This window comes from Enhydra lutris, unplaced genomic scaffold (genome assembly GCF_002288905.1).
Source record: "Enhydra lutris kenyoni isolate GAN:26980312 unplaced genomic scaffold, ASM228890v2 scaffoldscaffold15, whole genome shotgun sequence".
Classification (NCBI taxonomy): domain Eukaryota; kingdom Metazoa; phylum Chordata; class Mammalia; order Carnivora; family Mustelidae; genus Enhydra; species Enhydra lutris.
In genome coordinates this window covers 16,984,425-17,012,392 of record NW_019154099.1, presented here as the reverse complement: position 1 = coordinate 17,012,392, position 27,968 = coordinate 16,984,425, and the positions used below count along the sequence as shown (strand labels likewise).

The following is a 27,968-nucleotide window of genomic DNA, read 5'->3' as shown; positions in this document are numbered from 1 at the left end:
TTTGCTTAGCATAATACCTTTTAGTACCATCTACATCATTGCAAATGGCAAGATTTTTTTTTTTTTTTTTTGGATGGCTGAAGCCCCTTTTTTCTAACACATAAGAAAGTTATTTGAAATAAGTTGGTGTTAAACATAGCGGTTTTGACTTAACTATGCTTTAACAAACAAAGATGTATTTCAATAAACTTTCAAAATCCTATTGCATACAAGGCATGGATGACAGTAGAAATCAGATGTCTCAGCTCCCCTCTCCAAATCCTGTTGTTGGAATTCCACTTCCCTCTGAGGACTGGTTTGCCTTGTATCTCAGAGATGCAGGATGAGTTCATGTGTGATGGTCATTCTTGAAATAAACCCTTTTGTTCTTCAACTGCCTTGTGCAGAATGAGACTGGAAAAGACAGAAGCTCTTCTCTTTTGGATTTCTGTTTATACTAAGATTTTTTTCTACATTAAAAAAAAAAACTTAGAACTGTAGTTTACTTCTTTGTATATATGTATATAAACTCACATACTTACACCTAAAAAGTGACTCTTCAGAGCGAGAGGAGAGGGTTGCGTTCTAATCCTGTCTCCTATTCAGCTTTCAAGGCCCACACCTCAAACCGCTTATTCCACGAAGGTTTTCCTGACTAGCCAGATATATTTTTTGCTTCTTTGAACCTCCATGTGTCGTCTCCCTTCATTGGTCTCATTTCTTTCAGTCACTCAAAAATTGACTGATTTTTCAGTAAACTCTTTCAGTGAGCTTCTGATGGATTATCTCTCAAAAGACCCCTTTAAAATGTTTCACTTTATATAAATGATTCTACTATCATATAATTTTTATCTTTGTACCTATTACTGCTCCAGTTTTAATTGAAATCCTTTAAGGACCAGAATTATGTTTTCTTCTTCTCTATCCTTCCTTGGATGTCTCAGTGCCTTATGAATGAGTGAGTGATTGAAATTGCTTAAAATAGTCTTTGCAGTGACAAAGGAGCCTGTCCTATCCTTGGAGGAGCTCTGTATTGACAAGGATTGCAATTCTAGTTGTTTTCATTGCTTTGACAGGACTTTCATTGCCCTGGGTGTCCTTTTTCCAAAACGGAGTTTGGTACAGTGAGAATAGCCTAGAACTGAGAATCTGGTTTTAAATCTTGAATCTGCCACTAGGTAGTTCTTTGGCCTTGGAGAGGGGCAGTTTTCTGGGCCTCCATTCCATATCTATGAAATGGGAGTTCTAAATATTTGGGATTTTTTACAATTACTTATCTTCATTAAAATGAAGAACTAAGCTACCAAAATAAACTTTGGGAAAATCACTTTAAAATCCATGTATCTAGGCTTAGTAGAGGAAGAACGGTAGTAATGATGGTAAGCTTGATCACATATCTTTTCTCAAAAGGGAATGAGATTATCACTTAGGCGTACTACACTGGAGATTCAACAAAGGCTTATATACATATGGAAAAATACATTTCAAGAATGTTTATTGTAATAATATTGATGGCAAAAATTTGGAAACACCTTCAATAATCATTACGGAGAATACTTAATTATGGTAAAATAGGGTACATGGGTGACATACTATGGAGCTTTTTTTTTTTTTTTTAAAGATTTTATTTATTTGACAGAGAGATCACAAGTAGGCAGAGCAGCAGGCAGCAGGGGTGGGGGTGGGGGATGGGCTCCCTGCTGAGCAGACAGCCAGATGCAGGGCTCCATGCAGGGCTCAATCCCAGGACACTGAGACCATGACCTGAGCTGAAGGCAGAGGCTTAACCCACTGAGCCACCCAGGCGCCCCCTATGAAGCTTTTTTAAAGAATGTGGTAGATCCATACATATGAACATGGAAAAATATTCAGTGTTCATTGCTATATCAAATAATAAAATGTAAAACAACATATATGATATAAGCTTATTTGATTAAAAAGGAAAAATAAACCCTTAAGTCATATATTTGGATGTGTGTCTATGCATCTGTTTGTGTTTACATACATACTTAGATATGTATATTTATATTTTATGTGTAGCTTTTTAGAAGATACCAACAGTAGCTTTTGTTACTAGTAACTATTTTTACCAGTAGGTTTTTTTCTCTTTTTTGGAGGAATATTTATAATAAAATTTAGTAGGGTAAAGGAACATTTGCTTTGTTGTTTGAATCACTTTACAGTGATGTTTAAAATTCTTTTTCCTAGAAAACATTTTCAGCATAATAGGACAATGAGCTGGATTTTTATGCTTAGTTGTCTGTTTTTTTAAACTCTGTGTTTTATATGTTTAACCGGGAAGTAAAAGGTGACTTTGCCTTAGTCAATGTAAATGAATCTCAAAAATTGTAACAAGATATGTGAGTCATTTGTTTGATTTTTTAAACAGTCACCGCTTAGAAATGACCTTAGCTTTCCAAAGTGAAAGAAATTTTTGTCAAGTATATTACATACACAGGGTTCCATTAATTCAGTAAACTGCATTCAGAAAGCAGTATATTCAATAGTTAATTATTCCAAATGGTGCCAGTGATCAGAAGGGACTCCCATTTGTAATGAAGGGAGTCTGCGTAATGGTTCTCCTGAAGAATGTTTGCTCAAGTGTGAGGATAGAAGTAATTGATGAAGTGCAAATTGCATATATCTTCCTCAGGCTTTAGAAGGAGAGCTTGTGAAAAGCTGAGAAAGCACTGTGAGTATCAAGTAACCAAGTAAAGAGGACTAAGTACAGGAATAAGATTTTAAATTTCAAATACTTGATGTCAAGTATTCTGTAAGTCAATAGAAATGCATGTGTTATAGGTCATATTCCTTTGGGACATTTTTATGTATGCGTGTTGAGAAGAGTTTTTGCAGTCCTCACTGACTTTGTAAAATTTAGATAGCATATTTGCTGCTGGTATATGTCTTCCTATTGGAATTGTAGGGGAATTTATCCAATGTGAGTTTCTATTATTTGGAAAGTCTACTGTACTATAGCCTGTATTTCTGAAAATAACATGTCTCCTGACCCATGAGCACCTGCACGTCTCCCATTCACCACTTATGGAACAGGATAGCCTTGTAGGCAGGTGCACTTGCTGTCTCAACGTGCCGTGCACTGCACTTGCTTTCCAGAACTTGTGGCATAGGGGTTGAAGGCCGTTCTTCCTATGGAGAGCCAGATAGGAGGCGGGGCACGAATACCCTCTGCTCTTAGGTTTCCAAACTCTATTCCATCGTCTTTTACCTCAGACCTTTCTCCCACAGCCCATTCCTTTGTGTGGGAGGAGGAAGGGAACACAGCCTCTATGGTTGGGTCTAAATTCTGATCCTGTTGCTTCTGGTTTTCTGCAAGTTTTTTCTTGGTCTTCCTTATGCCTGAGACTCTGTCCTTACCTTCTCTTCTGCATCTTTCCTTTGCAGTGCGGGCAGTGGGATCCTGTCCTGTTTTAAGTAAAAGGAAACATGGTGAGCTCATTTAAGCATATTCTCCCTGTAAGTACCCAGCTCCTGAATTGAACCACATAGCTTTCAAGACCATCGGCTCAGCGTAGACATTAACAGAAACCTAATTTTACACTCCATGTTGAGGAATGACCTCTTACTCTAAGCGTTATCATTCCCCCGGAGGAAATAAATGCCATTGATCCTGAAATGGCAAGGCGATAGGAAAAATCTCCGGATAGAAAAAAAAAAAATAATCTTCAGTTATCATCTCCAGTTATTATCTGGCTCTACTTTCTCTGCAGGGTAGAATGAATCTTAGTCATTCTTCCTTTAATTCCATTCAGCCCACATGTCCTCACATTTGTAGTTTCTGCTGATGGCCACATTGGCTCTGAATGGCCAAGATGATCAATTTCCAGAGCAGAAAAAGCACAAAAATGGGAGTTTAGAGTCCTGATGTCCATTTGCCGACTCTTCACTACTCTGCTTCAGTTTTTTTTACTGTAAAATAAGATCTTTATTAGGTGATATTTTACTATTCATTTTAATAGGAGAGAAAGGATTTGAAACTTTGAGAAATTCAAGTAATCATTTGAAATATGGATTCCATGTTTCTTGGGTAAACAAAAAAGTAAAATAATAAGAAAATGATATGATTTATTAAAATATTTTAAAGTTTTGATATTTTGACATGCACCAGAGTCCCCAATTAATGGGTGTTCCTAGATGTCAAAAATATTCTTAGTATTTCGTTCTATGTTCTGTATTGGCTTGTTGGTATATGTGCTTTGAACCTTAATTTTTACTGTTTGACATTTTCGTGAAGCATTTAAACCAGAGATAGTTTTTAATTAGTAAGATTGGGTAGTTTACAGTAAGGGATATTTCATTTCCTGTAAAGATTGTTCTCTACTAAGATGTTAATGCTTCTCTGCTCAAGTGTCAGGTGGCCCAAAATAATGTGAAGTAATTGAGTTTAAAGTGAAATTTTCTAATAGGATTTAAGCTATTGCACTCCCATTAATAAAAAGTTTCTTCCCTTTTCCTTTCACAGAATGGTTCTGTTAAGTACTTTCTTTTTCATAGTCTTTGAAACTTCATACTAACTTTGGTTAGTATGCTCAGGATATGAAGTTTTTGTGAGGCAGGCTGGAAGATACTGGAAAATGATGGTTTTATACAAAGCCTGTAACTTTAAATATGGACATTAGGAAGGAGGTGGAAATGTTGCTTATCTTAAATTCTTCAGAGTTTTCATGGGAGTTTTGGGGATTATAAAACATCAGGACGTTTTCAAATCCTGTCTTGATTCAGCTCTCCTTTTTTCCGTAGTAAGATACCTGTCTAGGGATCCACAACAAAGGAAGATAAAGCACCATTTATTGTTAACATGGTTGTCTGCAGATACTAAAGACTGCCTCTTTCTCTAGAATGCAATATGATAGTTTCTCCATGTGCCCGCAACTTATGTGGGGCAAAGACCCAGGAGGTGAAAGGGTTGGTTTCAGTGATGGAAAATGTCAGGCTCTCTTGCCCGTGGCGGCTTTTGAAAAGGGGAAGAGATAAAAGATGAGGGGGCTACACTCCAAAAGGGGCTGAACCTTTTAAAGTGGAGGAGTAAGAAGATGGGGAGAGAGGAGCTATGATCTGCTTTCCATGTTAAAGACTACCCTTGCTTTCTCGCTCATCCTCCCTGATGACAATAGTTGACCAGCGTGGCCATAGTCTTAGAACTCTGAGAGCCGGGCTGTGACATTGGAGAAACTGGAAATGGGATTAGGTTCTTGAGACCATGGATAGCCAAGAAGCAAGGTTCTTACACAATTTGGAGAGGTAATCCAGACTGAGGTAGGAAAAACGATTCTTCCAGAGCTGCATTTTCTGTACCATCTCATGAGCAATCAGACTGGAGTCCATGTTTGAGGTGCACTGTGCCTTGAAGAAGCACCATCTCTGTCCTTGAGCAGATCTTGAGAAAGACCACACACATTTTAAATGATCCCAGTTTGATCTGATTTGAGATTGAGGGTCACTTAAGATTTATTGTTTTCTTGTTAAAAAAAAAATCACCTAATCCCTACATACATTTTTAAAGCAAAATGAGGTTAAACTCATATTATTTAAAAAAAAAAAGTGGTTTGAAATCCAGCCAGTCCAGCCTTACTTTTTTTCTATATTTTTTCATGCTTCGTTAACATAAAATCTTATCACTTAAAGCACACTTACATCTACAGTTCTTTTTTTTAATTTAGTTTTTTTGTGTTCCAAGATTCATTGCTTATGTACCACACCCAGTGTTCCATGCAATATGTGCCCTCTGTAATAACCACCACCAGGCTCACTTAACCCCCCAACCCCCTCCCTTCCCAAACCCTCAGTTTGTTTCTCAGAGTCCACAGTCTCTCATGGTTTGTCTCCTCCTCTGATTTCCCCCAATTCATCTTCTCTTTCCTTCTCCTAATGTCTTCCAGGTTATTCCTTGTGCTCCACAAGTAAGTAAAACCATATGACACTTGACTCTCTCTGCTTGACTTATTTCATTCAGCGTAATCTCCTCCAGTCCTATCCATATTGATACTAAAGTTGATATTAAGTCTACAGTTCTAAGGCATTACATACATTCATATTGTTACGTAACCATCACCACTGTCCATCTCCAGAGCTTTTTCATCTTCCACTGCCAACACTCTGTACTCACTAAACACCAGCCCCCATTCCCTTCTCGCTCATGCAAAGGTCATTTTTAAAAACATTTCTGTCTTCCTAGTCTATACAAACCCTGTTAGTCCTCCTTAACCACTTCCTTATAGTTAGAAGGTACACGAGGGACATTTGGGTTGCATATAGGAAGAGTGATATACTGGAAAAGAGGTCTGAACATGAGCCAAGTGTTTTGTATGACTATATAAGATCTACACAGTATGAGATCTAGCTTGAAGGGATGATAATGTAGATACGTATCAAAAGCCCACATTAAAAAAAAATCTTAAGTTCAAGTGGTTGTGAGATAGAAAAGAGCACTAGTTGATTCTAGAAAACAGACCAGGCAAATAATGGAACTCTAGCAAGGTAGACCAATTGGAGACCAGAATGCTCTGGAATACTAGCTTGGAGCACCCTTGATCACAGAGGAATAAAGATTTAATAACTGAGACATTGGAGAAATGACTTGAATTTTCAACTGAGCTATCAGAGATACGAACATGATTATCAGAGGGACAGAGTAACTACTTACCAGAAAGGCTGTATGATAAAGGCTGTGTAATAAATAATTGAATCGAATAGATACCTAGGTATTGTTTCTACTTCCTCCTCTTTTACACATGCTCACACACAACCACTCTGAAGTATTTTTTAAAAAGATTTTATTTATTTATTTGACAGAGATCACAAGTAGGCAGAGAGAGAGGAAGGGAAGCAGGCTCCCCGCTGAGCAGAGAGCCCGATGTGGGGCTCGATCCCAGGACCCTGGGATCATGACCCAAGCTGAAGGCAGAGGCTTTAACCCACTGAGCCACCCAGGCGCCCCTAAAGTATTCTTTGATCAGATATGATGTATATACTTCTTTCCTAGGGCAATGTTAAGCCCATAGTTGAAGACAAGTCCATGGTTCTTATGATAGGGGTAGGGTAAAAACTTCATTTTTCTGATACTAAAATAAATGTTAATGTGAAATATGCATCAATGCTCTACATTCTGATTCATTTTTTTGCAAAAACACAAATCTTGAAGAATACAAGCATGCTGTCATTGAGTCTAATTAAGATCATCGTAAAATTCTGCTGCTTACACCTGAAATTCTTTCTTATTATTTTGGAATAATGGTCATTTTTATGTCTGATCACATTTCTTCTATCAAGGTTTAGATAATCACTCTCGCCATTTTGATAAAATTCTGTCTTTGTTTTTTCTGTCTGATACTCTAGGGATAGTCTGCTCACAGTTTAGTACAGCATTGCTTCTTACCTTTTAGTTAAGACAATTTATTGTTACTTTTTCTATTCCCAAGTTGCTTAGCACTGTGTGTACAAATACTAATAAGTTGGCTTATTAAGTCTTTCCATTCTACAACATGCTAGATATCCTGAATTTCCTTTGTCCTCATTTGGATTTAATCCTCCTTTACTGAGTTCTTATTCTTTTTATAATAGGTTTTTCCTCCCTTTAGTACATTTTCTTGTGTATGCATTACTATGCCTGCATTAACTTTTAGAGTCTTTGCTCTGTAATTTCTTTTAGCAGGGATATATTTTTACTTTCTAATACCTGCTGAGGGTAAATGGGAGTAGGTTGGACTGGCAAAAACTAATAGCTAGTAGAAAAATTATGTATTATGAGTACATGTAGTATTCCATGACTGGGAAACAGTAACATCCAGGAATAATTCCTAGGGAGCAGTTCCTTACAGTTGGGAGATTTTGAGGATATGTAACAAAAAAACCACTGAGAGATGTTTTTATGAATCGTGATGAGCTAAGAAAGATCATGTGACAATAGGCCTCAGTGTTTTTTTAAACTGAATTTTTAACTCTTTCCTGATTCTTTATTTTCTTCACTGATACCTTTGGTCTATTTAATCAAAGTTCATCTCAATTTGTAACTTAATTTAATTATAACATTTAATACCAATATGTACATGACAAATAAACCTAACTGAATCAGTTATTTTTCTCCCCAGTGCATGGCTTGTTAAGTTAAACATTTTGTTGAATATGTGAATTTGAAGGGTATTCATATTTTCTTTGGTTTGAGCTCCTGTATTTCTGTTATCTCAATCTTGGTTAAGAAGGGGTGTTTATATACAAGGGGACCTCAAGAATGTGGTTCTTTTAGTTTGTGGTGTAAATACCTTTGAGATGAGCAGAATTGCTCATTTCTATGATTACAAATGTCCTTAGAAATGGAGCAGTTTTTATAACATTCTTCAATTGGCTCATTATTGTATATGGGAATAAAGAGGGGGGAAGCAAATTTTAGGTCAACTAGGTAGAGATCATTATAGTTTTGAAGTGTATTTTTCACTTTTTTTTTTAATAGACTGCATTCCCCATACCTTAGTGTTCCTCTTGTACATGTAGTAACTGTTTAAAAAAAAAAAAAAAAAGGATACAACTCTAATGAAAGATTTGTGAAATAATGAAATCCTTTCCCCTGTCCATAGAGGGCTTGAGTTGTAGAGAAAAGTCCTTGAAGACTATTTGTTTTGTGACATTGGTTACTGAAATAGAATGTCATATAAAGAGAAATATGTATTTGTTTGCTATACTTTTGATGATTGCTCTAGTTGAAATAATCTATTCCACAAAATTTTAGTTAGCGTGTTAGCCACTCTTCTTATTCTATCATTCTTAGTCTGGAATTGCCAGGCAGACATCTCTTTTCTAGTAAAATACTCTGATTAGTTATGGCAGTCATATATTAATATTTGAGTAGGAAGATAGCCTGTTTCTCCTCTGTTTATTTTCTATGTAGTTAGGTTCATAGTCATTTATTTATGTGCCTAGAAATACTAAAACTGGGTTTGACAGATCAGATATGACTAAAGCTATTTATACAATTATGGTTTTCAATACCAAAGCATTTACTTTGACATTTTGCCAACGGGGTATTGCCAACTTAAAAAATAATTCATTCCAAGTTTGCACTTTCTTCTATGTATTCCATATCTTCTGCCTTCAAGCTGCCTAAATCTTCTTTGAAAAATATTCTCCTATCACAACCACCGGTAGTAGTAACTCTCAAAAATCTATTTTCCTTCCCCAGCTATTAGATTATTCTCAAATTCTGACCCTTGAGATTTCCAGGTATATATTCCTTTCAAAATGTATTGCTGGATAACTGAACCACATTCTGTTAACCACCATTTGAAGAGAGGTAGTGATGGGTGAAATTAAGAATTCCCTTTGGAACTGTACATTTTTTCCATAGCATTAAATCCTGCTCATTGTGCTCAAGAAACGAAGCATCTCTCTCTCTCTTCCCCCGGATCCATTCACCTTCCTGCTTTCTCTCCCAGTGAGCATGTAATAAGAGGGAAAATTCTATCAAGTGTCAATGCGAAGCTTATGTGCTGGGTTGCAGATCATTTTCCTCAAGTGGACATTCCTGCCCCTGGCTGCTCTTGGCCTGTAGTGTGGCAATCAGTTTCCTTGTCCCCCAAGGGGGCCGGTCGCCGCCTCGCCCTTTGTGTCACTGTGGGCAAGTAAGTCATACACTCTGCGCTTCGGCTTCCTCATCAATGAAATGAGGTGGCTAAACTTCACAGATGGTTCTTCTAGAATCTGGACACTATAAAATCTTGATACCCTCTGTTAGCATCTTAGAACCTCAACAGTTAAAAAGCTAGAAGAAAAACAAGTGCCATTATTGCAAAGAATCTGTAGTTTATGGATGTCTTCCTGCCTCTGCCTTTTGCCTTATATGAAGATTGTGCTAGGCCTCAGTTGTCATTTCCTAAATACATGATATGTGCTTGCTTTATTTCTGTAGCTGAGTTGATTTTATTGGCTTCTCTCAGTGTCACAGAGAATGCTTATTTAATCGGGTACACTTCTTTTTATCCTCTCAAGGCTAGTGTAATCTAATGAACAAAGGTAATTTATTGTGAACATCTAACACATAAAATTTAATAGCATTTGTGCCAAATGAATACCAGAAAAAAATTGAAATGTGTAGTATTTTAAAAACATACTGACATGAGTTATGTTTAACCAGGAAGCACCAATAAAAATAGAATAAACAATTATTAGTAGCATTCATTGATTTAGAATATTCCATTATGGAAAGAGAAAACTGTGCTATTACCTTTTGTGCCTCCACTAGCTACTTACGCATTTAGAACTGTGTGTTCTAGAAGTTTTTGCAGTGGTGAGATAACATATGATAGAATATGTAGAATCTTACTCCTGAAAAAAGTCACATTTTTAATGACTCTGATTAGAACATAATGGAAAATGAACTGGAATAAACTGTATAACCATGTACCATGGAATTATGATTTTTAATGGAAAATTTAGTATGAAAGCGAGGATTTTGAAAGGAGATCCTTTATATAATTTTGCTGCTATTTTTGAAACTTTGAAAATAGAAAAAGAATAAAGAGAAAATGTAATTAAAAAAGACTTTTTCAGTTCATGGCTCTTGGCAACATAGAAAGTTTTGTCATCTTTGACTTCATTCTGACATAAAACCCTCATAAAATGCGGCATATACTGTGTTAGTGATCAGAACCGTTTTTGAACAGTATTAATCTTCTGCTGGAAAAATGGCTTCTTACACAACATCTCTAGGAAGTAAGATTAAACACAGACCTCTAATGGCAGAAAAGCTAGATCACAAGTATAGACGGCACTAATAGTCTGACTTTATGATGCAGAGCTTCATCTTGAGAAAATCGAGTCTTTTTTTAGTGAAAGTGTATTTTATAATAGCCTTAGAAGAAGAGCTCTACCAGTGGATGGGATGAGTCCAAAATGTCCTCTGTTAGCTCATGAACTCTAGTAAGGCCCTCTGATTCTTGTCTCTTATTTCCCTGTCACTGTGAAGACTGAGGGAAGGTTATGGGAAGGTCATTATTATTCTATTTCCTTCTCACACCTCCTCTTTGAGGTCCAGTATCTCCAGGTCCTAGAGGAGGGATGTAAGCTGCGGTGAGGTTCAGTGGTGGGTATATGGTGGGGCTGGAGACGCAGGACCTGGTTGGAGATGCCCAGCCCGAGTTGCCTGCAGGACTCCACACTCTGTCCTGGCTAGTAGCTCACAGAAATGATGTCACCATGGCTACATGAAATAAGATTTTGTGTATGAACTTCATTTCCATTAAACATCCTCATTTGTTCATATTCCTCTTGAATGCATCTTTATTGTTGTTGACAACATTTGGATCCTGCTTTATCAGGACTTCTGCATAAACATTTTCACTGGTATTACACTGAGTTGAGGCAGTCTGTTACCTGGCTTCATTTTTTTTTTTTCAATCTCACATTTTATTATGGTTTTATCCAAATTTATTATTAGGTTTTATTATTTATTTATATATTTATATTGATATATTTTATTATTTATTTATATACTTACTATTATTTATTATTAGGTTTTATCCAAATCAGTCTATTTGGCTAATAGAGTGATCATCTGATTTCTACTGTGTGTGTGTGTGTGTGTGTGTATGGTTTTTTTTGTTTGTTTTTTATTTTTTGTTTGTTTTTAATCCTGTTTTGTCTCTCAGAAAGCTTTGCTGCTTCGTATCCCTTTGCCCATATTCTGCTCAGTTCAGTTTCAGTGAAGGTGGCTGCCAGACATCCAAGTAGAGATGATGTTGAGAGTAGGCCCTTGGATATTCAATCTGGAATTCAGGAAACTGATGTGGGCTGGATTCTACTCTTGGAAATCATCCCTTCTTTTCATCCCAGTGGCTGCTGCTATAGATGAGGGCACCAGTTACTCTCCTTTGGATTGCTGTATTACTTTTGCCATTCTTTCACTTCACTTTGAAGAGCCTGAGTTTTTTCTAAAATGCAGTTCTTTTGATGTCTGTCACGTACTTGAACCTTGGTGGCTCTTTTCATTGCGTGGAGGATAAAATCCAGATTTCTTAACCTTGCTTAAAAGGTTTTGCACGATACGGTAACTGCTTGATATGGTACCTGGTTTTGCATGATATGGTACCTATGGTAGTTTCTCATGTCCTTTACTTCCACACAATATTCTCTGCCCTTATTGTTCTCACTTCTTTCTGTGCCTTTCAAGTTCTTGCAGCTTGAGACCTTCAGACACTATCCTTTCATTGCCTGATACTTCCTCCTACCACCCCAAAACCTTCTCTTACGCCTAACTCCTTTTCTCTCTCAAGCTTTTGATTAGGCATCATTTATTATATGAAGACCGTCACGGTAAGTATGGGTTATGAGGTTCTTTATTCCAGTGTGGTTCTTATCAAAACATTGCAGACTTATCTAGGTATTGTAGTTGACATTTGCTTCTCATTCACCACTTTTGGTCTCTAGATTCTGTGAGGCCAAGATATCTCTATTTTGTTTAACATTATATCTACATTGCATAGCACAGTCCCTTTTAATTGGTGCTTAATATTCATTTGAATGAAAGAATAAGTAAAGTTGCTGATTATAAAACATTAATGTAAAATTCAACAAAGTTTCTATATTCCAGGAGTAACTAGTTATGAAGTACAGTGAGAAAGGTAGAATTAACCAATCTCTCTGTCTCCCATCTGAATATTTAAGAGTATATAATTTAGATATATTCAGGACCCCTAACACAAACAATGAATGTACAGGTTGCTGACAAAGAACACTGTGCTGAGTTGAATAATTATAAACACATGTCATGTTGATGACTGGGAATTTTGAAAATTGTCAACATATCAAATCTCCTTGAATCTATTTACAAATGCCTCATGAGTCAAATACAATTCAAATGAATTTTATTTCTGGAACTCTTGAGTTGCTCTAATGGTCATGTGGAAAAATAAATGAGAAAAGGGAAGAAAATTTAAAAACGGAAAAAAAATAATTTGAACATTCAATTAAGATATAGTACTTCAAACAGCGATACAGAATTATAAGCTCAGAAAAACAAGTATAGGATAAAAGTGTAATATGAAATCAGTTGAGAAAGATGACTAATAAAATAATTACTTAATAAATATTTTGAAAAATATAAAAGTTGATCCCTGTCTCACACTGTGTACCAAAACATGCAATTATAATAGTCTTTTTTGATATAATGTAGTGATAATGTGCCATCTTATATATATGAAGATGCTTTTGGAAGCTCTTTTCCCTGGTATTTGTGATTTATTTGGACATACCTAAAACACTTCAGTCCATTATTTTTTGTTATCAAGATTCTAATTTTGCGAGATGACTAGCTTTGACCCAGAAGTGGTATCCGTGGATACAAAGGAGAGGGAAGATGATAGGATCGCTATTGGTTCCAGCTCTTAACCTTGACTGTCCTGTACCTTGCTGTAAGGACAGGTCTCAGATTGATGTTTAGCATGATACATTTATTCTCTGGCTTTTTACTAAGGATAGGGAGGTCAGATGCATTTTTTGCTTCTGAAGTCCTCATATAAATAAGCTAAATGTCAAATTTTGACTGTTTTCAAAGATTTGGAAAACAAATTATAAACCACCTACTCTTCCAGTTTAGTAGAGGCTATGTTTTTAAGTAAGTGTGATCTCTCAGACATAAAATAACTGTGTGATTGCTTAGCACTCTTAGAGCTAACTTCTTAACCTACCTTAAGTATAAGTATACTCATTTTTATAATCGTTTCCTGTATATGGTTCAAATAAGCTAAGTAAGTATACTCATTCTTGTACCCAGTGGCATTGGTTTCCAATAAAGCATATCAGTTCTGTTTTTGCTGTTAGACCTTCCGGTATCTACTCTAAGGTTTTGTAGCATAAGAACGATCAGTGCCTATCTGAAACAGTCTAGGTCTTGGGGTGTTATTTTTCTAACAATGTTATTTAAAAGAATTCTATCTTTTTTTTTTTTTTTAAATAATAGTTCACAACCTGTCCTTTTGCTACTGAATGCCTTACTGACATGGATCTATCCTTGGTTTTACAGAGAGAAGAGAAGAGGAAGATTTTGAAGAGAAGAAAGCTATCAAGAAAAAAATTAAGGAGCTTAAATTTTTAGACTCTAAAATTGCCCAGAACCTTTGTACGTATGAAACTTCAGTACTATTACAATAGCAAAACACTGGAAGTAGTTCCTGTAAATTATTTCATTTTCTTTATGACTTCTTTTTCATTTCGTTATTTTAATATTTTATTATTTGCATAATAACTTCAAAGATAATTCCTTTCCTTTAGGATATTTATGGGTTAAATTCCTCAAAAAATTAATATGCATTAGAAAATAAAGCTAAGAAAAGTATTTAGAATAAAAATATATCTTCTATAACTAAAATCTATATATTTTAGATATATTCTAAAATCTATCTTCTATATACTTTGTCTAAGTATATAAATAACAAGTTAAGAAATTTAGGTGATGACATAACATTTTAAAAAGTGGTAGCAGATTTTTTCTTTTATACCTTCGAATCTCTATTATTTTTGATACTTGATCACACACAAAAGAGGTTGGAATATTAATGGAAATTAGGATGATGAATAAAATGAATTCCATTATCCCATCTGAGCAGTTCAAAGCCTTTCCTCAAAAGTAATGACTGGAAATATTTTAGATTTAATTACTGTTACAGGAGCTAAATACTTAGTATTGAATTGTCTCCCTGACTGAATTACTATGGGAGGAGAGGGCAAAGAGTTTTGCTTCTAACTCATTTCTAACCGTAACTTAAATGCATCAAAGATAGTTTGCTTGGAACTGAGATAATACCCTATGTATATATTATTTTCTGATGTTGTGAGAGGAATACAATGTGCAGAATCTAGAGGCATGGAAAGTTAACATGGCTTTTAGTCTGCCTTTCAATTATTACATGCCTCAAGAGAGCTTTTAACAAGCATTGGGAACAAAAATTCTTTGGTGTGAGGCTAAAGATCCATGCTATCGATTAAAGAAGGAATTTTGTTGGAGGCAGTAAGCATAAAAGACAGAGTTGGCATTCCTTCTGTGAAAGTTTTGAGATCTCCTTCCTTTTCTGCTTACCATGACAGGGCCACCCCTTTCCTGCATTGTGGGTGTGCCAAGATACTACTCGGTTTCTGGGCACAAATTGATTGCACATCCCTACACTCTTGAAGGTCGATGTCACCATGTGACTTGCTTGGGTCAATGACAGTGTAAGTGGAGATGAGGTAGCTTTTGTGTGGAAGCATTTATTGCTGATGTGAGAAACTCCAGTGTTCTTTCTCCTACACCCCAGAATGGCAGTCAAAATGGTATCCATCACCCTGATGTGAAGATTGTGTCAGGAATCTTTCTGATGTGTAATGGACATGTAGTCTGAATTAGAAATGATTTGTGTATGTATGTGTATATGTGCGCATGCTTAGACTCCTGAGATTTTGGGGACTGTTACATAATACAGGTATTTCAGGGAATTTTCCCCTTTAAAGGAACATTGACTTCAAAGCATTATTAACTTAGATAATCTCAAAAAGTTCTATTCTCTGGGATCGGAAAGAGATTTTTTCCTGAAAAGTGTCCATGACTTGGGTTACTGATTCCTAGGTTGAACTGTAAATAACGTTAGGGATCCTGAAGAAATACCATTTTATTTATTTATTTACCTGCAAATCTATTTATTCATTTGAGAGAGGGAAAGAGAATGCTTGGGCAGGGGGAGGGGCAGAGGGAGAGAGACAAGCAGACTCCTGTGGAGCAGAGAGCCCTATACCCTCAGATCATGACCTGAGCCAAAGTCATATCCTTAACCGACTAAGCCACCCAGGCACCCCAAGAAGTAGCATTTTTTTTTTTTTAAGATTTTATTTATTTATTTGAGAGAGAGGCAGTGAGAGAGAGCATGAGCAAGGAGAAGGTCAGAGGGAGAAGCAGACTCCCCATGGAGCTGGGAGTCCGATGCGGGACTCGATCCCGGGACTCCGGGATCATGACCTGAGCCGAAGGCAGTCGTCCAACCAACTGAGCCACCCAGGCGTCCCAAGAAGTAGCATTTTTAATAGAATTCTTTTCAGATGGGTCAGCCATGATAAGTAAGCACTGATATCCAACTCAAAGTTGCATAATTGACTTTGGTATTCTTTATATGTGACAGAACATGTGCTAAATGGGATTTCAAATTTAATAATGGCTAATGATTATTGATTACCTTTATGTGTTAGTTTTATATTTGGCCCTTTAATCTTTACTATAACCCTATCACAGAGGTAGGAAGATTGACGTTATGGGTGGGTATAGCAGTTCAGTGACTTGAATAAGGTGGTTTATTTTGAAAATGGTCAGTAGGTATAGGTTATACTATTCCCGTTTAGAGAAAACAAAATCATATTATACAGAGGATATTATTTTTGTTTTGTTTTATTTTAGCTAGAGAATATAGATCCATCCATTTTATTGTCAAACACATTTTAAAATTTAAGATTGAGAAGTCCAGAATTTAAACCATGTCATATTATGATGTAATCCATTTCTGGATTCTTCTTGCCCTCTTCGATTGTAGCAAGTGTTATGATTCAAGCTTTAAGAAGCTTTAACAACCTATAATTATAGTCTGATTCACAGCTGGTTTTTGTCTGTGAAATTCAGTCCTTTGAGATACTGAATTCTGAAAAGAGTCTTGTGATAGTGACAAGGCTCTATGTTGTCACTTGGAGATCTGAGATACTCTGTCTTAGATTTCTCTTCACTGAAATATTTGATAACATTTTGAAGAAAGGATCTAAAAATCTACTCCTTTATTTACGTATTTATTCAAATGTGTGTTAGGTTCTCCCTGTATTTGAGTTCATAAAGGGTTTGGCAAAACCCTGGGCTCAGCATAAAAGGTTGAATTGTAGCCACTCCAGGCTCAAGAGATGCCTTAGGAGTTTTACAAGGTTCATATGCTTTACCAGATTTTTGGAGTATTAGAGCTATAAAGGGAGGAACCCTGGAATCTATGCATTAATGTAAAGGTTTAAATATTTATAAGTTCCCTTGAAGAAAACATGTGTGACTGGTTCCAAATCTGCACACTTTACACTTCTTCACTGAACTCAGTTTCCCACTGGGATCTATATAATCACATTTTGAAGGATAAGATGCATGTTAGTAAAAATACTCACTTTAATGGGTCTTTTGGAGGCTTTAAATGAGTATCTCATATTCTCAGTAACTTTTAATTTGTTTTTTAAAGGTCTAGGCTTGTCTTCTGAATTTTGTGTTATACATTAGGCCATTTTCAACTCTTCTGTCTTTTTTTTTTTTTTACCTTAGAGCAAATGTTCCTAAAATCTTATTCATAAGTTATAAAAATGACATAGTTCAGTCTTTATAAATACAGACATGTTATTTATAACAATAACATGATGTATATGTTATTTTAACTATATAATAATCAATACCTGAAAGCAGTGGGTGAATTAGAAATATAGAAGAAAGACAAACAATAAATTATGTCCATTCCCAAAGTAAACTCTTCTATTAGCCTTTTATCTTATTTTGATATGTTACTGTTTTCATTATGCATGTTTTGTGTATATATATATATATATACACACACACACATATATACATATATATTTGCTGTATATATACATGTTGTATATATAATATATATATTATATATAAAAATAATATATATACATGTGTATATATATACATATGTATATATATACACATGTATATATATTATATATATATACTTCAAAAGTGTGTGAGCTCATATAAGGTTTTTTTCTGCATTTTTTTTTTTTTTTTTAAATCTCCAAGGCCATCTTTACTTTGGACACCAGTCACAAGTTTGGGGGTCCCCAAGACCACTCTTAAATATGATAATTTGTTAGAAGGACTCACAGAACTCAATGAAAGCTATTTGACTCGAGCTTAAATGATACAGATTAAAAGTCAGCTGAGGAAAGAGGTACATGGGGCAGAGTCCAGGAGAGTTTTGAGGGTCAAATTTTTAGCCCTGGACAGCTCTAGGTTCTCCCAGAAATGATGAATAATAATACCCACTAATTATTGCCAACCAGGAGGCTCACTTAAGCCTTGGCATCCAGCATTTTTACTAGGTCTTGGTTATGGGTGAACCCCTGCACGACTGACCTTAGTTTTCAGACCCTTGAGAGGTCAGGCTAATACTGTGACCCAAACCCTCCCATCATAAATCACATTATTAGCATAGTCTAGATAGGTATTTCCTGATTAAGATAAAAAAAAAATCCTTTTCAGGATGGAGGAGATAGATATTTCAAGGGCATTTTTCTCCACATTGCTTAAGTATATAAAAGTATGTATTTTTTTTCCTCTCAATAACTATGTTATGCTTCAGAGTAATTTTATTCTTTGATCTTTGTATTTAATGTTACAATCTTTTCTATATTTCTATGTTGTATCCATAGACTAGGTTTCTTGAGTGAAATTTATTGCTTCTCAAAGGGAATTAATAATTTCAAAGATTCTGCTTAATCTTACTAAATTTGCAATTCAGGTATATTTTAACAATTTACCTTTTCAGTTTGCTTATGTTAAGGTTTAACAAATTATTACTTTTCTTTTGTCTTTTTTTTCTTACTCTTTTAATAAAGGTTATGTATATTTTGCTCATTTTACTTTTTAGATCTCAGGGTATCCTAAATGAGGAAAAAACAAATGCTTTCAATCTTGAGGCGGGTTTATCCCCTCAACTTCCTTGCTTTTTAATTGTTTTGGTGCTTCAATGGGTTTCCCTTTTATGGTGTCAGATACCAATCTTTTCACATATTTTCCAACTTTTATGCTTTAGATGTTCTCTTACCATAAAGAAGCTAAATTGGCATGTTAAATTTCTTTTAATATTCACTTTTATTAATATTTGCATCTAATTCTACAGTCATATACAACTTGTTTTGTACATGATGTATAGATTTAGATTTTTCTCTACCCATCAATTACTTACTGATGATTTCTTTGAGATCATATAGTTAGCATATTTTTGTGCTTTTTTTAAGTGTCTACTACAGGGTTATCCTGTTAGAATTCCATTAATCTCTGTTGCAATAACATTTATACAATTTTGTTATCCCATTTTGTTGGGATATTAAGGGTTCTACCCATCCATAGTTTCTAGCACTGCTTTCCCATATTTATGACTATTTGCATTCAGAAATGTGTCAACAAAGCTGGTGATGAGAACACAGACGGTACCCTTGTTGCTTATCTGTAGATGATCCATGGTATCCTCAGGTATATGGAATACAGCCTTCACGAAAGAAGTAGACCATGTTTTCTCAGCCTTGCCAAACATGCTGTCTATGAAAATACCTACAGACAAAATGACATAAGTTCAGCATATAAAATAAATTAGTGGGCTAGGGGTAGCCCACTACTACTAATGTAAAGTTGAAATTCTTAGTAATTTTATCCAATCTATATTGGATATGTTACCCAATCTAATCCATTTGGATAGTTTTCCAGGAAAATTTGTTTTCCAATATTGGATATTCAAGCTTTAGTTACATGCAGAGGCTATATTTCTGGGATATTGTGTATAATATTTTGAAACAGGGAAGTGCTCTTATAACTTACAATAGTGTTAATGCACTACTTAGCTGTTAAACTATTTTTTTGTGAACTACTTAGTAGGGCTGGAAGATATTATACAAGCTAATAACATACGTGTTTAGACAAATATTACATGTGCATCTTGGAGTTTCATAGTTCTTTTTATTACAATGTGATATTTTTATGGCATACCAAATCTATTTCAGGATTTTTTTTTTAATCACATGAAAATTGGCACCATTCTGTGATAGGCTAATAACTAAGCATTAAAAATCAACCTTGTAACCAGCATAATAATAAAGGACTGTTGCTTAAATAGTAGTTCTAAACCTAGAGTAGAAAATGTGCTAATGAAAGTTTCCCCCTAGTAATTACGTTTAATGTTTCAAGTCTCTCATTTTACGAATTATTTTTGATTTTTTATATAGAACTACGTCTCAAATGCTTTCCTTCCCTTACTCATCATGAGCCTCTCTCTCCTCCTTTTAGCAATCTTCCTGAGCTCTTTTCGGGTACCATATGAGGAAATCAAAATGATGATATTGGAAGTGGATGAAACACAGTTGGCAGAGTCTATGATTCAGGTAAACAAACTGGCAGAGAGCTTAAATTCCAATACTTCATTGCAAGCTTCTCATTAAATAGAAATCTGTAAGTGAAGCAAAATTCTTAAACCAAATCATTCAACTGGAAAATCATTGCTGCATAATTAGTTTTAGCATAACTTCTGCTTTGCCAGGAGATAAAACTCTGTATCTTCTCTTAACTGCAAACCAAATATAATGCTATCAAAATGATTACATTTCAATTATTTTAAATGACTCTTTCTGAAAGGCAACTTGTTTAATTTTACATACATGTTTTTGTTTTGGTTACAGTTCAGTTTAGTAATATGTTAATTAAAGTTTATTTGTATAATCCTTTTAGAATATGTTTTTCTTAGACTTTTGTCTTATGAAGTCATATTATGATTTGGTATAGAAGATAGAGGGAGTGTTCTCTTTATTTGAATTTAGCTTTATGAACAACCCTCCCTTGAGTCGTTGGTGTTCCTATGAGTACTAGAAATTGTGGGCATAGTATTCTGAATCCATTCAGGAGGCTACGAGGTTTTTCATAATCGTTTTTACCCACAGTAGTATTTAAGGAACGCTAGTGTGGGGCCAGAGTTACTTGCTGAATTCCACATAAGGCATCAATAATGCATATCTTGATAAAATGTAAAATTGGCGAATCAAACCACAAAATATATAGGGAGAGAATAATCTGTTTACTATCTTTCATTCTTATAATGGATGTACTTGGAAAAAGGATGTTTTTTTAGCAATAAAATGAAACCAGAGATTATTTGTTAGTGTCAGCACATCTTTAAAATTATTTCAGACATTTACATCAGTAGATGGTATCTTTAGCAGCCTTTGACTTGCCCCTCCTACCTTGTCTTCCCAATATGGTTGTGACATAATCCCAGTAGGAGTTTGCCCTTTGAGTCGTTGAGACTCCCAAACAAACGATTCAGTAACTCTTGAAGGTTTCATCCTCTGGCACTTTCTTTTTACTAGTTTTTTGTCTAATTTACTTTAGACTATAAATGGACCTTGTTGTTGGGAATAGACTTCAAGTTCCTTAAAGGAAATTTTTCTACTTAATACATGTTTGTGTTTTTCCTAATGTGTTTGTTGAATATTTACAAAGTAGCTTTTAACTTGATTATATGAATGTGTTGGATGTTCAGGTGGCTCTTGGGTAGAGATGGGGGAAGAATTTGGATTTTTTTAAGTTCATGTCCAAAGATCATCCAGTTCTGTAAAATTTCTTGATATATTAGTTTTCTATTGCTGCTATAACAAATTTACCACAACTTTAGTAGCTGAAAATAACACAAATGTATCAGCCTACATTTCTATTGAACAGAAATCTGGTGTGTGTCTTACTTACCATGCTTAAGTCAAGTCTATGACTAGGCTAGGCTTACATTCTTTTCTACAGGATTTAGAAAAAGATTCTTTTCCTGGCTCCTCATGGCTGCCCACATTCCTTGGCTTGGGACACGTTTCTTTAACTCTGAAGCAATGTTGCCTTTCTCTCTTCTTTCTTTTGTAATCACATCTCCCTCTGGCTCTATTATTCTGTTTCCCTCTTTCACTGGTAAGAACCTTTGTGGTTACATTTGGCAGTTTAGATAATACAGAAAAATTTTCCTATTTTAAGGTCCGCTGATAACAACCTTGATTTCCCTTTGCCATGTAACCTCATATTTCCACAAGTTCTTGGGATTAGGTGTGGACATCTTGGAGGATGTGGTTTAGGTCATCCTGCCTACCACACCTACTAATATAAAACGTGTTTTGGGGATTTAAGATCTAAGACTTAGTTTGAGTATTTATATATTAAAAAATAAGAATTTCATGCTCTTTGAAGTCTGATTTAAAAAATATGATCCTAATTGTAAAGTGAAAAACTGCCGATTTTGAAAAGGGCATAGAGAAAACATTACTCGATATTAATCACCATTTTGGTAAGCTCTGTTCACAATCTTAACTTTCTTCCGTCATTTCTTGTTACTTATTCATATATAACCAGATGTCAGTAATATGTTGTTTGTTGTTGTTGTTTTTTTAGTATGCTGTTTTTGATGTCAGCTCTCTACCTCATTCTTTACCCACATGCCTTCATTTGTCATCTAGTAATTAATTCATTTAGCAAATATTTTATTATACCTACTATGTGCAGGGCATTATGTCAGGCTCAGTTAGACATGGAATTTATAGTTTGGCAAGGGAAATGACATTTGCATAAACATGAAATAAACATGACTGGATCAGGATTAATTGATTTTAAGATGTATAGGCTGTGCTAGGGGAGTGCTGTGCCATGTGTGGAGGCGAGGGTTCTTACATGTGTGCATGTATAGAAGTGAGGGTTCTTCAGGGTTGGATACAGTATGGATGTAGAAAAGGCAGTAGGACCATGTGAGTAATGTAGCAGGTGTCGTTATTCTGGCCCTAATAATTCCCTGTGCTGTGAGGGAAAAGCTGGGGGGGTGGGAGCAACTGCAAAAAGTTTAGTTTGATAGGACCTTAAGATTTGTGAAAGGATGGTAAATTTGATAAAGGGAGAGACCAAGGAAGTCTGGGCCTCTATTCTTACAAATCATAAGAGTTTCATTACAAAGCAAAGCTAATGAAGTGAAAAATTAATAAATTCATGATAAAAGGTTAATTATATGTGAACTACAGATATCTAAGGGGATTTGATGGTCATCTAAAAGGATCCTGAAGAAATTCAGAGGCCTGGTTAGTAAATAGCTTAAATAATCCAGCTGTCAGCTAGAATGGTTGAAGGAAACATTAACCAGGTCTTTGGGCCTCAGGCAATTTTCATAAGAGAAATTTCTATTTGTATGGAAAAATCCTCTATTGCTTTTATTCAGTTGGTAGTTTTAATAGTAAATACTTTTTTAGGGATGATCTTAAATTGTCACTTTTTTTGTTTGTTTTTGGCCAGTCAACCAAGTTTTTTTCCAAAGGTACACAGTGAGTCCAAAACTTGTTCTTTGATCTAACTCCTTTGATATAGAATGTCCTCTAACATTATTTTTAACTAATGACACCTTTTGGGGGGGAGTTTTTCCCCATAAATATATATATATATATAGCATGATGTAGGCTTAATTATAACTTATACTTGACTTGGGTTTGTACAGAGTATACTGATGTTATAATCTGGAGTTGTGAGCACCACCCACTCTTTTTCTTAATTTTAATATCAGGACACTAACTTGCTTATGACACTGTTATAGTCAATTTTATTTTGATACAGAGGATCTGTATAGACTTTGTCTCCAGGATTGTGTAATCATTAAAATTCTAACAGAGAAGATAATTTGTGTGTTTATTTGGCCTTTCTCCACTGGGAGTGTTTCTCTTGTCTAAATGTGTGGCTTGGGAAAGGCCATGGATAAAAGACAAAGGAGCTGAAATAACCCAGAGCCTGTGGTTTCTGGACAGCTGATGATATAGGCAAAAGACCATGGGTACTTAAGTTCCTAAAGGCGCTCCCTATAGGCTTTTTATCTGCAAAGTGTATCATTCTGTGTCTTCAGTGCCTTCCCAAGTTTACCTTCCCATCAGAAAAGTTTGTTTTAGAGATACTTTAATTTTTATTATTAAAACTATAATCATGTTCATTAAATCTTGCAAACAGTTTCGTTAAAATTTCCTGAATTTCATTTCTTTTTCTTGCCTTTTAGTAGCAGTATGATAATTTCTTTTATCCCCTTGAATGAAGCGTTAAAATGTTTGGCTTTGCCTGAAATTTCTGACATTTAATTCCCTAAAGCTGAAATGTAATTGATCACATTTACCCAGGTGAGAAATCTGTTCCTTTGGTGTAGGTTGAGTTTTTCTTTCTCAGTTTTATGGTTAATCAAATAAACATTCAGTAGCACTTGATTTGAATATATAACTCTGGAGAGAGAAGAGGAAAATTGACTGCTTTCAGGATGCAGAGAATGTAGTATAAGGCTGAGTACAAGGCTGAGGTTACCTAGAACCAAAAGGAAAGGTTGACTTTTTCAGTGGTTTCTTTCCCATAGTTGATTAATAAGTCTTTCTAGAATTCAAAAGCACATTTGGTGAAGATATTTTCTTGTGGTTTTAATTTTTAGAACCTAATAAAACATCTTCCTGATCAAGAACAGTTAAGTTCATTGTCTCAGTTCAAGAATGACTATAACAACTTATGTGAACCCGAGCAGTTTGCTGTTGTGGTAAGTACCGTCCATCTCTCAGCGTTTGCTCTTCTGGGTGGGGGTTTTATACTGTGCCACACCGGAAAGGAAAGGTCAGGCCTTTTCCCATCAGGATTGTTTCATAAACCTTCAGTGTCCATCTTGCCTTTTTTTAATCTCAGGATATTTATGAAAAATTATCTTGATTTCGAATATATATATTGAAACTGTAGCCTTAAGGGAAATCCAAGGAGTTTTTTAGAAGCATGAGCATGATTGTGTGTGTGTGTGTGTGTGTGTGCGTGTGTGCGTGTGTGCGTGCTCTCTTTCATGTCAGAATGTAAGGTGAAAACTGCACTCCTATGGCAGAAGGGTATATTTATGTTTTATTCTGAAGCTGTGTATTCCAACATATTGCAAGAATAGCTTCAGTTTCTTGTTCTGTCGTTCACCTCCATTCATCTCCTATTTTGGACTCGAATTAGAAATACAGTCTCTTTCTTGGCAATGAAGATGAGAAATGAATACCTTTTTAAGAAAAAATCTTTGAGACCCCTTGATAATCATCTCCCTCCAGCCTCCTATTTTATAGAAGTTGGGGTCCAAAGAGGTGAAAATACTTGCCAATGTTATATATTAGCTGAGTTGCAACTTAAAATTAAGATTTTATCAAGCTTTCTTCTGTTCTTTTTTCCTACTATTATCATTTTGAGGTTGGTTACGTTTAGTCATCATGACAATACTTTAGTGTTTCATTTCTTTTTAATTTTTTTAAAGATTTTACTTATTTGAGAGAGAATAAGAGAGAGAGGGAGAGAGAGAGAAACAAGCAGGGGGAGGGGCAGAGAGAGAGGGAGAAAGAGACTCTTCACTGAGCACAGAGCCTGACACAGGGCTCGATCCTTGGGATCATAACCTGAGCCAAAGGCAGATGCTTAACCAACTGAGCCACCCAGGTGCTCCCATTTCTTTTTTATATGTAAGATTCTTTATTTCCCTTTTATCTTCAGTTCTATTACCAACCTCCAGGGATATGATAGAATTGTATTTGATATAATTTTGAAAATTTGGGTTGACAAACTAAAGGACTGTCTGCATACCATATTTTGCATGTTGTAGGCATTTGTTCTTGAACTATTTCCTGTCCCTTCATAAACCCATTCTCCTCACCCCTCTCCACAGCACTTCTCCTCACCCCTCTCCACAGCACTTGTCCCCTTCCTGAATTCACAAAACTCTGATTAGAACACAGAAAGGGGAAAATAAAGGGTTTTCCCCTATTCATTGTCTTAAAATTTTGATTATAAAGTTTTTTTAACTTATTTACAAAAATGTTTTTCTTTTTTCTTACCCAGTTCTCTAGAGTACCATTTTATCTTCTCTTTTTCTCTTTCTTCTGTATTTCCTTCTTTGCTTTATATTCTATTACCTGATCACATTGTCTTTCTTTCGATCCCTATTTGATCCCTGTCTTCCATTGGGAATAAGTGAGTAAGGGAGAATTTGCATTAAGTTTTTAACCACAGACTTTTTTGCCCATCTCTTTTGACTCTTGAATGAAGATTACAAAATGTAAAATTACAGTTTTAAAGTATTTCCCATTCACATTAAATCTGAAACACACACAAGCTTATGTGAAAATGCATATTTAGCAAGTAACATTTTACACTGAGCATCATCACAGAGAAAATGTAAAATTCTTGCCATGTTTTAGTGATTTTCACAGAAGAATGAGCTCAAACTTGCAGTTATTTTAGGTGTATTTAAAATAGCCAGATTATGCCCTTCTTTGAAAATCTGGAGTTCACTTCAAAGAGCCATGATTTACAAGCAGTATTATCATAGTGCTAGAGGTTATAGTTTTGATTTTTAGACAGAGATGGACCACTTCCATTTCGAGACATCTCGACTCAAAGTTGACCTTGAATCTATACATGCTATGCTGGGTCGTACCTGATTGCAAATGAAATTTAATGTAGAAAGAGTAGTTCTATTGAAAAACATTGGCTATAAATAATATGATCAGTGCTTTATTATATGTTGATAGTGAATATTCTTGAAGACATTTTTGTAAGTTCTAGTTTGTGTGGTACTAAAATTTTAAGACATAATTGCTTTCATGAAGAAAGGAAAAAGAAATTTGAGGGGGGAAATACAGTGTGTGTGTGTGTGTGTGTGTGTGTGTATTTGTATTTATTTATTTATTTTGTCAAACAGTAATGTTCTTCAACTTTACCTTCTTCCATTGCAACTTGTCATCACTGCCAATCTCCCTCTACTTCTCAGACACCTCTCCCCCTCACCAAAAAAAGAGGGGGAAACCTGCTTAAAGTTCTAAACAGTACTTGAGAATTACCAAAAAATATGATGGCCAAAAATTATAGAACACTGTGGAATGCCTGGAGTTTTTGGTACTTTCTGAATTAAAAGCTCAATATTGTTTCTTTAAAGAGTAGTATTTTTTTCAATTTATCAGGGTAATATAAGTAACATGATTTGGTGGTTTTAGGGAACTGGTTATAATAATCATGTATATTTCTTTGATTCCGATTATATTGTTTCACTTTTAAAGTAATAAATTTAATTATGTTTTTATCAAAGATGGTCTATTACTTTGGGGTAACTGCAGATTCCTACATGACTTTGATCTTGTAGAAGAATATTTACTCACTGACTAAACTTAGATTTAAAGTACTAATTATTTTTACCTAAAAACCATCAATGTTTCACAGATAAGGAATAGGCAAGGGTTAGGATAGCCTTTGCACCCCCCCAAAAGGCCCACACTTGCCTTTTCATTTTCACCCAAGAGAGACTTACTTTTAACTCTGTGTCGTATTCAGGTTCTATAACCTGATAGTGATTTCTATATTGTTTTCATTTTAACAAAAATCGTTAAGGGTAGCTCAGCCAGTTTGTTGTCCCAACTCTTGGTTAGGATCTCAGGGACGTGAGATCATGCCCCACGTCAGGTTCCACATTGGGCGTGGAGCCTGCTTAAGATTCTCTTTTCCCTCCCCCCTTCCTCTTGCTCTCTCGCTCTCCAACTCTAACTTAAAAAAAGTCAGTTATAACTCTACAATTATATTATTTGCCAGTTTAAATTTTTCTTTCATCAACTAATATGAATGTACTGATTTGATTCATGTGAATTACATACAGATTTCTTGGAAAGGTGTGTTCCATTTCAACCAGCATCAAAATTTGATAGAATAAAATCACTATAGTTGTTTGTGTTTTATAATTGATCTTAATTCCACTAAAGAATTACATAAAACAATAAAAAGCAGCTCCAGCAGGACATTGGCATTTGTTTATTTTCTCTTTGATAGAAAGGCAATGTGCAAAAGTAAACATCCAAAAATGCTAGTAACCAATGTCAATTGAAGACCAATTCGAATATATAAGATATAACATGTAAGTTAGAAATATGCTTTAACTTTTGTCATGTATTACTTAGATACAACTTTTTAGGACTCTGTGTCCTGTTATAGGGTGTGGTATCCAAATAGGCTATTGAGAAATACAAATAGTCATGAAATTTTATGTTCCTGAAGCTTTCTTTTTAAAATATGTGTCCTGTGTCCTGTTATAGAGTGTGGTATACAAATAGGCTATTGAGAAATACAAATAGTCATGAAATTTTATGTTCCTGAAGCTTTCTTTTTAAAATAT

General features: G+C 35.1%; 1 protein-coding gene across 4 annotated transcripts in view; it reads left to right on the top strand.

Moving 5' to 3' along the window:
* The window catches only part of LOC111146997 (diaphanous related formin 3), a 517,296-nt gene that overhangs the window by 213,951 nt on the left and 275,377 nt on the right, over positions 1–27,968 (top strand). For all 4 annotated transcript variants that reach the window (XM_022502826.1, XM_022502825.1, XM_022502824.1 and 1 more), the window contains 3 exons: positions 14,009–14,104; positions 20,051–20,145; positions 24,231–24,332. In XM_022502826.1, the coding sequence (XP_022358534.1) occupies positions 14,009–14,104; positions 20,051–20,145; positions 24,231–24,332 (293 nt within the window). The remainder of the gene's footprint in view (positions 1–14,008; positions 14,105–20,050; positions 20,146–24,230; positions 24,333–27,968) is intronic.